The 16,002-nt window shown below is 44.0% G+C and overlaps 1 protein-coding gene and 1 long non-coding RNA gene across 2 annotated transcripts in view; one reads left to right on the forward strand and one right to left on the reverse strand.

Moving 5' to 3' along the window:
* Positions 1 to 418: 418 nt before the first annotated feature.
* LOC139039102 (uncharacterized) lies at positions 419 to 14,758 on the reverse strand. The gene is made up of 5 exons (XR_011492284.1): positions 14,380 to 14,758; positions 3,065 to 3,131; positions 2,317 to 2,346; positions 1,594 to 1,683; positions 419 to 1,012 (listed from the first exon to the last, which is right to left on the reverse strand). It is a non-coding gene; the product is annotated as an uncharacterized lncRNA (long non-coding RNA).
* The window catches only part of FAM117A (family with sequence similarity 117 member A), a 42,511-nt gene continuing 41,205 nt past the window's right edge, over positions 14,697 to 16,002 (forward strand). Inside the window, exon 1 of the mRNA XM_020871263.2 lies at positions 14,697 to 14,938. Coding sequence (XP_020726922.2) covers positions 14,743 to 14,938 — 196 coding nt within the window. The 5' untranslated portion in view covers positions 14,697 to 14,742. The remainder of the gene's footprint in view (positions 14,939 to 16,002) is intronic.

Genomic DNA, 16,002 nt, shown 5'->3' on the forward strand with positions numbered 1-16,002 from the left:
CATTTATTCTGTCAACTAATATTTATCGAGCATCTGATAAGTGCTATGCATTGGTAGGAGCTAAGTGTACTCTGTGAATAAACAGACAAGGTCTTTTCCTCCTAGAGCTGTTGATTTAGGACCAGTGTGTAATAGTGGGGGCTGGGGGAGTATGACATACACCAGTACCAACCCTCAGTATAATAACACTAAATAAATGTTTGAAAAAATAAGACATTCTTAATCTCACTGCTGCTATAGAGCTATTTTTATTGTTTGCATATTGGCTTCCAATTTTTCTCCACATGCATACATTTTATTATGTGTATACATTGTGCATAGATGCACTCATTGTTTACATGAAATTCCATATTTTTTACACATTCTTAGTATCTCCTTGTTTCTCCGTAGTCCTCATAATTGTAATTGCTGTGTAATGTTGTAATGTGGCACTGTGACATAACATGCTTTGTTTGGGATTATTGAGGTTCTTTTAAGTCAGATAATGCTGCAGTGAGTATCTGCACTCATCTGTAGCTCTCCTGTTTTTATTTCTACCTCTTATATACTGCTTGATATTTTTTCCCCAAAGACTTGTCCAAATTTAAAGTGTCACCATCTTTGTGGGAGGATACCAGTTTTAAAATGTCCCTAGAACTGAGTGTTACCACTTAATAAAATTTTGCAAGTTTAGTTTTTAAAAAAAGAAAGAAAACTGCACCTCAAATGTGCTTTTCATTTTATTTCTAGTTAGGATGAACTTCAGTCTTCCATGTGTTTATTTTCTAGTCCTGTTTCCTCTTTCATGAAATCCTGTGCATTGCTCATTTCTCTACTGAGGTCTTGATGATTTTCTTTTAAGTTTGAAAGACGGAGAGACAGATGCTTTGTCTGAGCCACATTCAGCTGTGGAGTCCATGTTATTGAGAAAGGAGAACATTTGCTTCATAATGATTTCTCTGGTAGTTTCTCCTCACTCTCTCTCTGGCTTCTCTATTACCTCTAGTGGTAAAGTCTTTGTCAAGTATGCATGCTATTGAGAAAGAGAATGAGATTATGAATAGAATGTGTAAATGACATGGGTGAAAGCAACAAGGAAGCTGGTTATATCTTTCCTCAGCTAGAACTGAGGAGCAACTTTAAAAGCTGTAGTCACTCTTGCCCACTACAGAAACTTTGAAGATGGATTGTAGACACTGTTTTCCTGATTACCTAGGAGAAATTGAGTCCTAGAAGGAAAAAAAACTCACAAACCAGTCAACTTCAGGAGGATACAAAATGATCCTGCATTCTGCCATTTGTAAACTGAGGGTCATTTCATTTGTTGGGAGATGTTTTCCCCAGAATAGGGGCTAGGAATGGGTTTCTCTGAGTCACTTACAGATGCTTAGTCAATCTCCTTTGTGACTAATTGTCCCCAAATGTGAATCAACCGTCAGGGTGAGAGATGCAAGCTACAACTAGGAAAATAATTTCTCTATTTAAGGTAAATCAGCACATACCCTGTCCAAACTCACAACCTGGACTTTTTAGTCTTCCTCTAACCAGCTGAGGTTACTGATCCAACCCAATCTCAGGGGTGAAGGATGATTTTCTTATGAGTCTGGAAATTACCTGGAGACGAGTGGGCGTCTGGTCATTTTCTTTCCTGCCTAGCCTTGCCGGTAGATGTCACTACACCAGAGCACATTCTCCAAAGATAGGCTTAGAAGGAAAGAGAGGGCTTCAGAAAGGCCTAGTCCAACCATCTTGAACCTATTCTCCCATGGCTTCCATTAATAACTCTGGAAAACTATCAGAAATACATATATACATGGCTCCAGACAGTACTAAAGCCTGAACTCAGAAGGCCAAGACCTCAGGTTCTGGGCAGAGTCAGAGTTCTTATCCAGAGGCCTTCCCCAGATGGGGTGGGGCACACAGCTGCTGTAGGAAGGGTGGCAAGACCATTTCAATGGGGGTGTGCATATGATAGACTTATCAGGGAACAAGAGCCATAGTCTTGGGGCTCTTCCAAATGTCACTGTGGAGTAGATACCTCAAGCAAAGCACTCCACCCACCCTCCACCCTTGCCCCTCTGTCTACACTGACAGGGGCCATCCCTTGCCTGAGGGTTGCCAGGCTGGGGCTGGTTCAGCAGCTTTGGGCCTTCTGAGGGCCAGCCAGACATATAGCCACACCCTGCCAGGAAACTGGAAAAGTTCCTAATAGTTCAGACTGTCATTACTCTTCTCCTTCAAGACAAATATAAGTAGTATTAATAATCTGGGGGAAAGAGCTGTTCTATAAAGACTTTGGTTCCATAATCTTCTGTAGGATAAAACTGAAATTCTTACCTGGCCTGACTACGTTCTCCAAAGATAGGCCTGGAAGGAAAGAGAGGGCTTCAGATAGACCTAGTCCAACCATCATGACCTTCCCTGCATTATGTGCCCTCTGGTTAATTATCTAGCCTGTCCCACACAACCTCATTCTCTGTGTTTTAACCTCATTGACCCTTCTGCCCTGGTTCCTTCCACCTCAGGACCTTTGCATATACTCCTTACTCTGACTGGATATTTCTTCCCTCATTCTCTTCTTCACCTCTTTCTACTAATCCTTCAGATCTAAAGTCAAATGTCATTTCCTCAGGGAACTATTTCCCAAAGCTTCTAGATTAGACCAGAGCCCTCATTTCTACACTGTAACAGTACCCTGCATTTTTCTTCATACCATTTGTCTCAGTTTATAATTATATATCTGTTTGTATGACTGTTTAATCTAGATTCTTTGCTGTCTGTCCTCCCAATGCATACCCTAAAGGTTTCATGAAAGCAGTGTCCATTTTACTTACCACTGCATTCTCAGCACCTAGCAAAGTACATAGTGCTTCACAGGCACTTAGTAACTATCGGATGTATGAAAAAAATGGCAGTAATAATAAAAGATGAAGGAAGTTAGAAAACATAACATTACTCTTGTACCCGCATGCATATAGCATTTGTAGATGTGTCTATATAGTGTCTAATTATAGTCACTCAATTCCTAAGACATATCAGAGTCCAAAGAAACTACTAAATTGGTCAAGAGGAAAGTGGAATTTACCATATGAGGCAAAATCTTAAAGGCTGTGGAAAGATGGAGGCTGAGGCTCTGATCCATCCATGTGAAACTATAAAGGAGATAAATACAGATTTATTTACTAAATCCCCAAAATCAGTGCAAAGGAAAATTTTTTGAAAACTAGACTATGGACTCCCCAAAGAAGAGACTGTGTGTTATTTATCTCTATATCCCCAGCACCTACCATGATGTCTGGCACATAGTAGGAGTTTAAGAAATATATGTTGAACTATTTTGTTGAAGCTTAAAAGAGGTAGATGTGGGTCTGGGGATAAAGTAGAATACAGTTTTTCACTTGGGAAATCTCAGAGGCAGAAAAGTATGAATAGGGTCAAGAAGGGCTCCTTTACATGTATGGACAATAGCTATACAATAGACTGTTTCAGGGACATTAGGGCTATTCAGGGCCCATCCCTTGACCTTTTGAGATCATCCTTATGAAGGGCAATTACTATGCACTCTCACAAAATGCATCATCTCTCCACCAGCAGGGACCAAACTCTAAGCTATATAAAGCATTGATCTCACCCTGCCTCACACTGTTATCTCCAGTGCCCTCCAGACTCTTGGGCACATGCCCCATTGGTTCCATGGCATATTCTACTCTGGTTTTCACCAAAGAAGGGAAAAACCCAGAAGGTGGTGCCCTTCAATCAGAAGTAAAAATGGCTGCATCTCTCAGGGCAACCAGAGCCTGGGGCTGGTATTCCTGAGCCCACAGCAGGAAAGCCATTAGCCCCGGTTCCAAGAATCCCTGCAACCAGCATCCCTGGCATTTAGCCTTCCATCCCTGGCACTTAACCTCAGGCCCCTTAAGTGGGGACATTTCAAACAGTTTTTCTTAGAGCCGTGGAGGGTTCAAAAGAATTCTTGCACATTAAAAAAATAAATCCTCCAAAAACAGCTATTGAGCTGCTCGACCTCACTTATTTCTTCCCTCTCCCAGCAGTGTGGGGCTTAAAGGAAAGGTTGAGGACTTGGTTGTATGTTCATTAGCCTTGTTCCAGCCAGCTCTGCTGGTCTCATCCTACCTACCAGCAGGGTAAGGGCTATGTCTTGTCTCAAAGACGGGCCTGAAGGCATAGGCCTCACAAAAATAATTTGACTCTTGTCAGTGGTATGCTGATATGTCATGGAAACTAGTCCCAGGGGCTTGTCACCTCTGACTTACCCCCTCCCCTTACAGCAGCCTATAAATCACTGAGTATTAATATTGTCTGGAGGACCCTTCTCTCCCCACCCCTACTCTGGGGCTCCCCAGCAGGCAGAAGGCTGCAAACTAAGCAGGGAGAAAAGAAGAATGGGCAGCAGGCAGGGGTGCCCTTCATTTATCAACCAGACACAGCGGTTGGTGGCCCTTTCCAGCAGTGCTCTGGCAGGCTGGGCAGGCAGTGCAGCCAGTGTTTTCTGTCAAAATGGAGAGCACAGTCCGGCAAGAGTTCCCCTTATTTGGCTGCCCTGCCCCAGAAGTAGAGAGTCAAGGCATGAGTCCTTTTCTTTTTTTTTTGGTTTTGGTGGGTTCAGAATTAAAACACACTTTTGATCCTGGATAGATTCTTACCTCCTTCCCACCCTCTTCTGCCAAGTCTTCCGTGGGGCCTCCTCTTGGAGCTTCTCTTTTGACCCCACGAAGAGCTTTCTCACTTTACTTGGCACATTACAGAAGTTTCTTAAGAGTCCCAGTTCCAGAGCTCTGGCAGGCTTTCTTAAAGGGCAGCACCACCCTCCTCCTCCTTTGATCGTCTCTGGTTTCTCCTTAATGGAAACCCCCCAGCTTCCCCATCTCTCTCTCTTTCTCTAAGGTAGGGAAAACTTGGAGAAAGGAAGTGCGTTTAGTCCACTGAATGAGAGAGATACTTTTGTCAAGAAGTTCCAAAAAATGTCCCAACTCCCTCACCGAGAACGGCTGGGACCTGCCAGATTCACCTCCATGATTTCTGAGCACTGCTCCTCTGCAATATAAACAAAGTCAGAGTTCTAGGGAGTTTAGGACCTGGGGAAGTGACAGGGAGGCAGGGAAGTGGGTTATAGCACGGCCAATCTGGACTGTCTTCCTAACTCTGACCTTCAATTTCTGGGAAAGGAGTGGACCTCTGGGTCTGCATCCCTCTGACTTAGTCCTTTGAGCTCCTCCGTAGTAGTTATATACATAGACTTTGAAAGCAGATGGACCTGTCTTCTCTAGCTGCATAACTTTCAATACATTTCTTAACCTTTCTGAGCCTCAGTTTTCTCACCTGTGAACTGGGGATAGTTATGTCTACTGTATAGGATATAATAACTGTGACTAAGAGCTAAATAATATTATGTGGGCAAATTACTTAGCCTATAGGAAGCTCCCAGTAAGTAGAAGTGGTATTCTTCTATGACTTTTGGCCAGGGCACATGGCCTATAGCATCCTGAGTATATTGCTTTCTTCCTGGACCCTTGTTGTTAGTGTCTCCTCAGATGGCACAAGCTTTGTGGGCATTCTGAGGAATGCAGACTCACCACTGATTCAGAGATCCCAGGATTTCTAACCTGTTTGGGGAAGAAATCAAAATTTGGTGTACATAGCCAACAAAACTGACAGGGTTGAGATCTAGACCCTGGCTTGACATTCTGGGCAAACACCAGTAGATCAGAGAACTGGATGGAGCTTCTGGGTGGGACTTCCAGGGAAGGTACCAACTTGTGTGATGCTATCAGACTGTCATGGAAGAAGCAAGACCAAGCAGAATACACACTACTTTGTAGATTACCAGGCCTTTGCCTAAGTTGAATGGAAGCAGGGGTTACAGAGGCCACTGGTGGAATGTACTGCAATATTCCAGGCCCTTCTGCTGCACAACACTACCCCTTGAACTTAGAGCCATCAGGGTCTTCCAGGAAGAATTGAGTACAAGGACCTTCCCCTCCACCATGCACAGCAAGAAATCATCTGCTCTGAAAGAAGCGTTATTCTAAGTGCTACCAAGTTACTAAGTGTGGGGAGTGTAAGTACAGCCTTTGGGGACTTTTTCACTAGATAGAGAGACCTGGCTGCTAAGGCCATTTTATTGAGCGAGGAACATCTTGTGGGAAAGATCTGCTGTGTATAGGATACCCACAGGAAAAGCCAGGAACAGGCACCTAATCAATCAGGGCTGAAGAGTTAGATGAGATATAACTTCATTTTTCAGTAAGAAACAGATTTACAATGAAGCTAATGAAACTCAAGAGTCAGAGCCCCTCACTGGCACAGAACCCTTCCAAGTCCTTATCCCTAATTCTATAATTATTTTACTATTTAACTTGCGGAAACCTCAAGTGGTATAAGCCTTAGACGTCACAGAACCTGAAGCCTCCCCTGCTTTTAGTCTGCAGGACTTTTAGCCTCAACCTTCAGGAGTGATCATAAACAGTTGGAAAAACAAATGCTTAAATAATCAACTTTGCTGCAACATTGCCAGATGCAGTGGCATGCCCTAGTAACTGACAAGAAATAACAGAGCAAATGTGTTCCTTTGCTTGGAACTGGAGAGAAAGGGGACTTCCTTGGTGGTTCAGTGGATAAGAATCCGCTTGCCAGTGTAAGGGATGTGGGTTCGATCCCTGGTCGAGAAAGATTCCACATGCCTCAGGGCAACTAAGCCCATGTGCCACAACTACTGAGCCTGGGCTCTAGAGCCCTCTAGCCACAATTACCAAGCCCACATGCCACTACTATTGAAGCTTGAGAAACCTGTATACAGGTCAGGAAGCAACAGTTAGAACTGGACATGGAACAACAGACTGGTTCCAAATAGGGAAAGGAGTACGTCAAGGCTGTACATTGTCACCCTGCTTATTTAACTTATATGCAGAGTACATCATGAGAAATGCTGGGCTGGAGGAAGCACAAGCTGGAATCAAGATTGCCGGGAGAAATATCAATAACCTCAGATATGCAGATGACACCACCCTTATGGCAAAAAGTGAAGAAGAACTAAAGAGCCTCTTGATGAAAGTGAAAGAGGAGAGTGAAAAAGTTAGCTTAAAGCTCAACATTCAGAAAACTAAGATCATGGCATCCGGTCCCATCACTTCATGGCAAATAGATGGGGAAAAAGTGGAAACAGTGGCTGACTTTATTTTCCTGGGCTCCAAAATCACTGCAGATGGTGATTGCAGCCATGAAATTAAAAGATGCTTACTCCTTGGAAGGAAAGTTATGACCAATCTAGACAGCATATTAAAAAGCAGAGACATTACTTTGCCAACAATGGTCTGTCTAGTCAAGGCTATGGTTTTTCCAGTAGTCATGTATGGATGTGAGAGTTGGACTATAAAGAAAGCTGAGCACCGAAGAGTTGATGCTTTTGAACTGTGGTGTTGGAGAAGACTCTTGAGAGTCCCTTGGACTGCAAGGAGATCCAACCAGTCCATCCTAAAGGAGATCAGTCCTGGGTGTTATTGGAAGGGCTGATGCTGAAGCTGAAATTCCAGTCCTTTGGCCACCTGATGCGGAGAGCTGACTCATTTGAAAAGACCCTGATGCTGGGAAAGAAGGAAGGCAGGAGGAGAAAGGGACGACAGAGGATGAGATGGTTGGATGGCATCACCGACACAATGGACATGGGCTTAGGTGGACTCCAGGAGTTGGTGATGGGACAGGGAGGCCTGGCGTGCTGCAGTTCATGGGGTTGCAGAGTTGGACATGACTGAGCTACTGAACTGAACTGAACTGAAGCCTGCAGGCCTAGAGCCTGTGCTCCACAATGAAAAGCCACCACAGTGAGATGCATGCTCCACAATGAAAAGGAGCCCCAGCTCGCCGCAACCAAGAGCAACTAAAGCTTGTTCAAAGCAACAAAGATCCAGCACAACCAAAAGTAAATAATTAATTAAAAAAATAATTGGCAAGAAAGGACAAACATATAAAATGACAGAAGAGGAATTATGAAGCTACTCATAAGCTAGTACAAAATAATGGGACAAACACCTAAGTCCTGGAGGCATCATTACTGTCTCACAGGGTAAGCTAAGGAGTGCTTGCAGGAAGTGAGGTCTGATTGGAAGTTGAAGTTGATGGACAGGGAAGCTTGCTGTGCTGCAGTCCATGAGGTTGCAAAGAGTCGGACACGACTGAGTGACTGAACTGAACTGAGGGGGAATATCATCTCCAAAGCACAAAAGATAAAACTGTGGACACATCTGTGGTGATATTTTGCAGTTATCTATTACAAAAGCCCTTTAGATAATATTCGTGGCTCTGAAAATAGTTTCTGAGCATATGTCCTAGGTCTGAAGGAAATCAAACTACAGACCAACTTTCACATCACTTGTCTCTTCTGTTACATTTATAGTATCTTTGAATTGGATTTTATGGTACTTGATTCTTCATTTGGTGTATGGTGTGAGGGTAAGGGAGAGGATTTGATGTGAAATTAGATGAAGAATGTTTAGAGTATTGTAGCTTATTTGCCCAGGGGTCATTGTATTTTTGAGGCTGACCTGGATAAGGTAAATGGGAACAATGGTTGGGAAGAGAGAAATCTAAAGTGGTGCGAAATGAATAGGCCTTTTGGTTTATACACAGTCTTCTAGGGGTATACACAATCAGCATTTCCTCTCCAGAGACTGATCTCTAAGGGATCTGGGAGAGTCATATGTGGGGGATGCAAACTGTTCCCACCAAGGTGCTGCTCTAGAAAGAAGATGGTCCTTCAAGGTACCCATAAGCACATGACGCTGCAGAACTAAAGTTTATTTTAATTTGCTTTTTGTGAAGCAATATCTGCATGCTGGTCATAGTGCTAGGTGTAGTCATTAGACTGAGGACCAAGACATGCCTGTTCTCCTTGAGAAACTTACATATTTTAGTGAGGAGGACAATTATGAAGAATGCTAACCTGGGTATTTCATAAGTCAAAGAACCAAATCTTTAGTCTCTCACAGTGACCTTTTATGGATATCATAGGGGTAGGTATATCTTTTTCATTAAATGTTCCCTTAAAAGATTAGCAGGGTCGACACACATCAGAGATCTTTCATCCATAAACATATCTAAATCCTCCTTTAAAAGTAGCTTGATTGAGACATAAATTATATACCATAAAATTCACTTATTATACATGTCTAATTCTGTGATTTTTTTTAAGTTTATAGAGTTGTGCAACCATCAGCATATTCCAGTTTTATTTATTTATTTACTTAATATTCCAGTTTTAGATCATTTCCATCACCCCAAAAAGTTCCACTGTGCCTGTTTTCAGATAATCCTTGCTTCCACTCTCAGCTGGAGGCAACCTCTGATCTGCTTTCTCTATAAATTTGCATTTTCTAGATAGTTCACATAAATGGAATCATATAATATGTGGTCTTTTGTACCTGGCTCCTTTTACTTAGCATATTGTTTTTAAGGTCCATTCACATTGTAGCATATATCAGTAGTTTATTCCCTTTTATTGCCGAATAGTATTCTCTATAAATTCTTTTGGAAGTTATTTATGTTTTGAGGCAACACTGACCAGGATGCAGGAGCCCTGGTCTTCTGTCCTGCCTCTTATTTGCCAACTGACCTCTACCAAGTCCTGCCCTTGTCTTGACACCCACTTCTTCATTTGTAAAATGAAGGGACTAGACTGATCATACACAGTCTCTAATGGCTCTTTGTATTTTTCATGGAGTGCCACTAGGTCCTGTATACCAAAATTTTGATGTCTCTGATCCCACATTTACCCTTTACCTATGGGTCAGGAAGATCCCCTGGAGAAGGGAATGGCTACCCAATCCAGTATTCTTTGCCTGGAGAATTCCATGGACAGAGGACCCTGGACTGTCCATGGGGGTCACAAAGAGTTGGACAAGACTGAGCAACTAATACTTTGACTTTTTTTTTTTTAATTTTTAAATATCTAACAAATCCTTTATTGTTAAGGATGAGGAAACCAGTTTTAAAAGGCGGCAGTTTAGCAAGAAAAGTTGATTCCCACTGAGAGGAAAAGAAGAGTTAAGGAGTGAACATCACCCAGTCTGAGAGATGGAGAATGAACAAGTGAGATAACTAAGCAGAAGACAGAAAGTGGTGGGCTGCAGCAGGACAAAGTGTGGCAGACAGAGTACTGAAGGTCAAAATCCAGGCCACAGTTACCTTGGGAGTAATGGGGCAGGGATACAGGGAAAGGGAGGCCCCTAGAGTGGGAGAGATGTTGAGGGCTAGCCCCCCTCCCTACTCTGTTCCCATAACCTCATTCATTCCCTCAACACTCCTTCTCAATCCCTCTAAGGCTGCTCTGCTCCTTCAGCTCTGACCCCATTTCCTCAGGATCTCGTTCCCTGAGGAACCAGGCCTGACATTTCAGACAGAGGCTGAGGGAAGGAGGTAGGTCAGAAAAAGACACTGTGTGTCTGCGTCATTTTAGTTTTTGCCTTTATTATTTTGGAACGCAGGGGCCAAAGACGTAAGTACTTAAACATTTACCAGGAAGTTCAGAGATAGTCCCAGGTACCAAAGAATATAAGATTTCTCTAATCTCTGCTGAAAAATTGCTCCTGAGTATCAGATTCTGGAGAATGAAAATGATGATTTGGAATTTCCATTCTTGTTGGTTATTGTGGCATAAATGTACAGAGTGAAGGGTCAAGGTGCCCCAGAAGTAGGGCCAGACAGCACCTTCAGAACTGGAAAGCTTCCCTTGACCATGACAACCCTAGCCTTCTCTTAATTCAGTAGCCAGTGGATCCTACAGATCCTCTGATCTTCTAGAAACCTCCAAAGCCTTTCATCCTTGGTAGCCCTTCAGACATCTGCAGTTTTTAAGACCCCAGGCCTTATAGGGACTGCTTGGGGAAGGGCTATACCTCTGACCCCACACTTGTAGGAAAAATAATTCAAGTCCTCATTTGTGACAGCTGTGGACATCCCAAGAGCAGGCTAGGATCGGGGCTGAGCATTTTCTGTTGGAACCTTCTGAGGCAAATAATTCTCCCATAGATGAAAAACAATTTCTTGATATACTTGGTGTATGTAGTCCTCTTTTGATGTTTTTGAGTCCTTGTCTCCAACCACCCTGAAAGCAGCACCCAGAACATGTCTCAATCAGAACAGCCTCTAGACCACTTCTGCTTGCAGCCTTCATGGCCTGCTGGGCTATGAACTCCAGAATAGGAAGTATATCTCTGAATATTATTGTCATTCCATAGTGCCTAGCTCTGTGTCTGGCACATAGTGGTCGTTTCAATAAATTTGTGACAAGCAAATTAATTGGTTACAATCATGTTGATAAAGATGACAGAGGGACAATGACAAAGGTTTTCTTGAAGCTAGAAGATGCTTTTAAGGCAATACATCTCCCCTTAGCAGCACGAAGTCTCCCCAAACCCTGGCTGCTTCTTCTTTAAAAAAAAAAAAATTTTTTTTTAATTTGGCTATGTCGGGTCTTAGTTGTGGCATGCAGGTTCTTTAGTTGTGGCATATGGGATTGAGTTCCTTGACCAGGGACTGAACCTAGGCCCCCTGCATTGGGAGCATGGAGTCTTAGCCACTGGACTACCAGGGAAGTCCTAAGCCCTGGCTTCTTTAATTAGAGAAAACAGACAGAAGTTGATCTTCAGATGAGGTCTTTATCCTCCCATCATGCCCATGCCAGGAGAAGCAACCAGTGATAGAGAAGGGAATGAGAGACAGCTGCTTGGGCATGATACCTGGGGTAAGGAGAAGACAGGGATCTCCTCTGCATGCCTGCCTTTGCATTCCTCCAGCTGGGCCATCTTAGTGTCTTTAGCCCCTTATCAAGAAGGAACATGACTCTCTGGATTCAGAAGATCCAGTCCTTCAGCTGTGCCACCTCCACCAACTCTTCTTCCACTGTCTAGGCCCTCTATTCTTTGTACTTTGGTTTAAAAATGAAATTTAAACTCCATATCCTTGAGACTACCCTCTTCTCTCCAAGGGAAGAATGCCATTGCCCAATAATATGCCATTTTCTCTTTAGAACAACTCTATAAGGTTGATAAAGCACAGTTGATTCTGGCACAGAGAAAGGAAGTCATTTGTCCAAAGTATTTCAAGATTCTTCACTCCAGGCTTTTACCTGTAACACATACCATATGACCCAACCAGTAAAAATCACACATCATCTTCTAAGACTGCCTGAGAATTTACATGTTGTGTCCTAAAATGGACAAACTTGTCAGGTAAGAACAGATTTTAAGAAACCAACTGGCCCACACTTTGGCTATCAGACAAGTCAACTGTCTAGAAGTTGAGTGTGTGTTGAGAAAATACTTGACTCTGAAGTCAAAAGACCTAGGACGTTTGTCCCAGGTCTGCCATTAACTCAGTGGACAATCTTGGGCAAGTCATCTAAGCCTCTGGGACTTAGCCTTCTGTAAAATAGCGACAATAATATTTTCATTTTCTACCTATTGTACATATAATAGTCTACCTATTACACACTTGTGAAAATTAAACGAGATGGTGCATGTGAAAGCTATGAAGTACCAGACAAGTGTTAATTTTAACATCTCAGCCAAACTATCTTTGGAGACTCTTCATGTAAAATGTAAATAGTAATCCTTCTTTGTTTATAAGAAAGTTTTATAATGACAGAGATTACGAGTTCATCTCTGGAGTCAGGCTGCCTGAGTAACCTTAGGCAATAAGCAATCTTGCTTCTTTCTGAAGCCTCCATGAAGAGGAGATAATACCCATCTCATAGGTATGCTCATGAGAATTAAATGAGGCAATGTATGCATGGTGCTTAAGATATGCCTGTCATGGAGAAACAAACTCAGTGAATGTTAGCTGCTACTATTACTGATTTGATTAATGAAGTGTGCCACAATGAGGCAGTGTGGTCCATTAAGATCTGATAGAGATCTGAGTCAAGAATCAAAAAGATTCACCTTTTTGGACCTCAGTTTCTCTACCTGCACCATAATAAAAATCCATGCTTTCCTTTTTCCAGATTTTCATGGGGATTAAAAAAAAAAATGAAGACTTTGAACTAACTGGAATGTTATAAATTGTAAGTTTTTTTAAATTGAGTTATTTATTAAGACTAAATTTTTATCAGGTCATCAATTTTTGTTCATTCCTATCTGCCTTTGGTAAAGTTGTCCACTTCATAGAAAAGGAGTACAACATCTCCCTGTCAGTAAAAAAGATTTCAAATATCATCTTAAAGTACATTCTACAAATCTGCAAGAATATACTCTTTGCAAAGACAAATTTTCTTTAGGGTGTTCCATATCCTCAATTTGTTTTCTGTACATATGCTGATTTTAATATTCATCCAACTCGTGAATTTCCACTTTGGGTATTATCTGCTTTCCATATTTAATCCCAAAAATGACGTCTCATTGCCTTGCAGCATGCTTCCAGATTACCTCCTTTTTTCTGATTATTAATAGTTAGTATGGCTTCAGGGAATACTTTCATTTTAACATTAAACTGGGAAAAAACAGAAATAGAAAGATAAATCTGTAGCAAGATCAAAATTAGATATCATGGCTAAATATAAATCTGGAGGGAATTATCTAATTATTTGGATGGTCCCTTATCACAGACAATCTAGGATTGATTGCCTTTCACTTTTTCCACATAAGAGAACAAAATGGTTAATGAATACCAAGTGTAATAATTTTTTCTTTTGAAGAGAATAATTTTAAGCAGTAACTTAAATGCTTTTTCCCTCAAATGTCTCATGTATATATTATAGCCTGTGATTTTCACAACAGCGTGCATTCTCTTTGTGGCCCATTCAGGTTCAGTTTGACTTGTAGGTCAGAGAGCATTGAGCTGGGAAGACCAGGATTTGGTTATGGAGTCACTGTGTAGCTCAACTTTCTCAGTTACTTTGTTCCTTCCACTCTGCTGAGCAGACTTGGAATGGACAACTCTGCTCCTTTTCAGTCTCGGTTTAATTTACAAGCTAGCAGCTGCGTTTTTAGGTTGGACCAACACCAAGTAAGGACTTAGATATGTGAAGAAAGACAAATGTGGTGCCACATGAGGCACAATAGCTATAAAGTTCACGGATATAATGCAAATTGCATGCAAATATTATGCAAACTTTCATTAATTTGTAGAAACTTACTTTGGAGCTTGCAAGCAACATTGAGATCCTATGAGGATTTAAAACTAATGCTTTTAGGTTAAACCAAAAGTAATGCTTTTTAAAGTTATTGCTTTCTTCATACTTACCGGGACTCAAAATTGCTGAAAGTTTGACACTCCTCCCAGCTACCCATAATGATTTCACTACTGCTTTATTCCATCTTACACCCGGCCTCGGCCCCGGCCCCGCCCCCACTTTGCCTGACGTCACGTGACATAGTATTTGCATACTACCTGGGACTGGGTGTGACGCTCCCCTTTTCTGCATCTTGTCATTGGCGGTATCGGAGAACCAGCCCCCTTCCGGGCGGGCCAATCAGCGAACTCTCGGACGTGGGGCAGCAGGCGGTGGTGGGATGGAGGTGGGGCCTTGGGGTTGGATCGCTAGGCATAGTAACCAATCATCCTCTGGTAGGGGAAGATCAAGTCACGGAATGGCTGGGAGGAGGGGTCTGGGGATCCGTAGGCCAATGAGGACTCTGGGCTGAAGGGCCGGTCTCCGCCCCGTAGGGCAGATAAGCAGCTGCAGCGGGGGTTGGGGGGCTGTGTGGGGCTCGCTGTGGGTCCGAGGCAGGCGGGCAGTCCGGCGGGCGGGCGATGGCGGGGGCCGCAGCGGGCGGCAGAGGCGGAGGTGCCTGGGGGCCGGGTCGCGGAGGGGCCGGGGGGCTCCGGCGGGGCTGCTCTCCTCCAGTCCCTGCCGGCTCCCCCCGGGCTGGTCTGCAGCCGCTCAGGGCCACCGTCCCCTTCCAGCTGCAGCAGCCGCACCAGCGCCGGGACGGGGGTGGCCGCGCAGGTGAGCCGGGCCTGGAGTGCGTGCCGCCGAAGGAGCCGTTGAGGGGGAGGGCTCGCGTGACGGGGGGAGGGGGAGGGGGAAAAGTGTAAGGGGGAAGTGGAATAGGGGCGAAGGAAGAGAAAGGGGGTCGCGCAGAGTCTGCGAGGATGGAAGGAGCGAGAGCGAGGAGCGGTGAACGCGGAGTGCACCGCCGGGACATGGTACAGGGGAGTCAGGCCGGGAGGTGAGGGGAAGGTCCTGGCAGATGGAGGCTGGCTTTGGGGGCGTAACCGAAATGTGGGCAGAGATGTGGTGTGGGGGTGAATGGAAGATGCACTGGTGGCAGCGAGGTGTGAGGCGCGTGATGGGGGCGCCCTATGCAGGGATTGCACTGGAGCGGGGAGCCGGTGGGCGTTGGATGTCTACACGCTGAGGGGGAGGGGCATGGAAGAGAGCCCCGTGGAGCCATGTGTTAGTTCTCCAACTTGAGTTTGGCCCCAGCATCCCGTTCTGCAGCTCTGGAGTTCCTTTTCCCACCACTTCTTGTGCGCTTCGCTTTATGGCATCTCCTGGAGCTAGTTTCTTCTAAGCCGTTGGAATAAGTTTAACGGCTTCTACCACCATACAAACGCTCCGCTCCTACTCCCTACATTCCTGGTGGTATAGCCCAAAAGTTGTATGTTTCCAGATCACAGACCTGCTTAATATGGTTGTCTCATTCCAACCATCGCGCGCTCGCGCGCGTGTGTGTAGGTGTAGGATCTGGGTAGTTTGCCCCCTGCCTTTCCGTTCTCCCCCAACCAGTGCTGTTTTGTCCTGAGCGTGTCGGTCAACGTGGCAGTGGGGTGAGGGCTACAGTCAAGTACAGTGTGGCAAATACTCCCACTTTCTCAACAGCACCAAAAAGGTGTCTCAGTAGCAGCTAACGTGGTGCCAACATCCACAGTTGGCAAAGAGCAAGCTTAACCTTGCTTTCACACTCAAAGTTGTAATGGATCCCTTGCAAATGCAGGCAGTTAGGAATGGGAGAAGGAACCTACTTGCATGAGGAGGTTGGCAATAAGTTGAAAGTGAGGCTTACGTTT

The sequence above is a fragment of the Odocoileus virginianus genome, chromosome 17 (assembly GCF_023699985.2).
Source record: "Odocoileus virginianus isolate 20LAN1187 ecotype Illinois chromosome 17, Ovbor_1.2, whole genome shotgun sequence".
NCBI classification, from domain to species: Eukaryota; Metazoa; Chordata; class Mammalia; order Artiodactyla; family Cervidae; genus Odocoileus; species Odocoileus virginianus.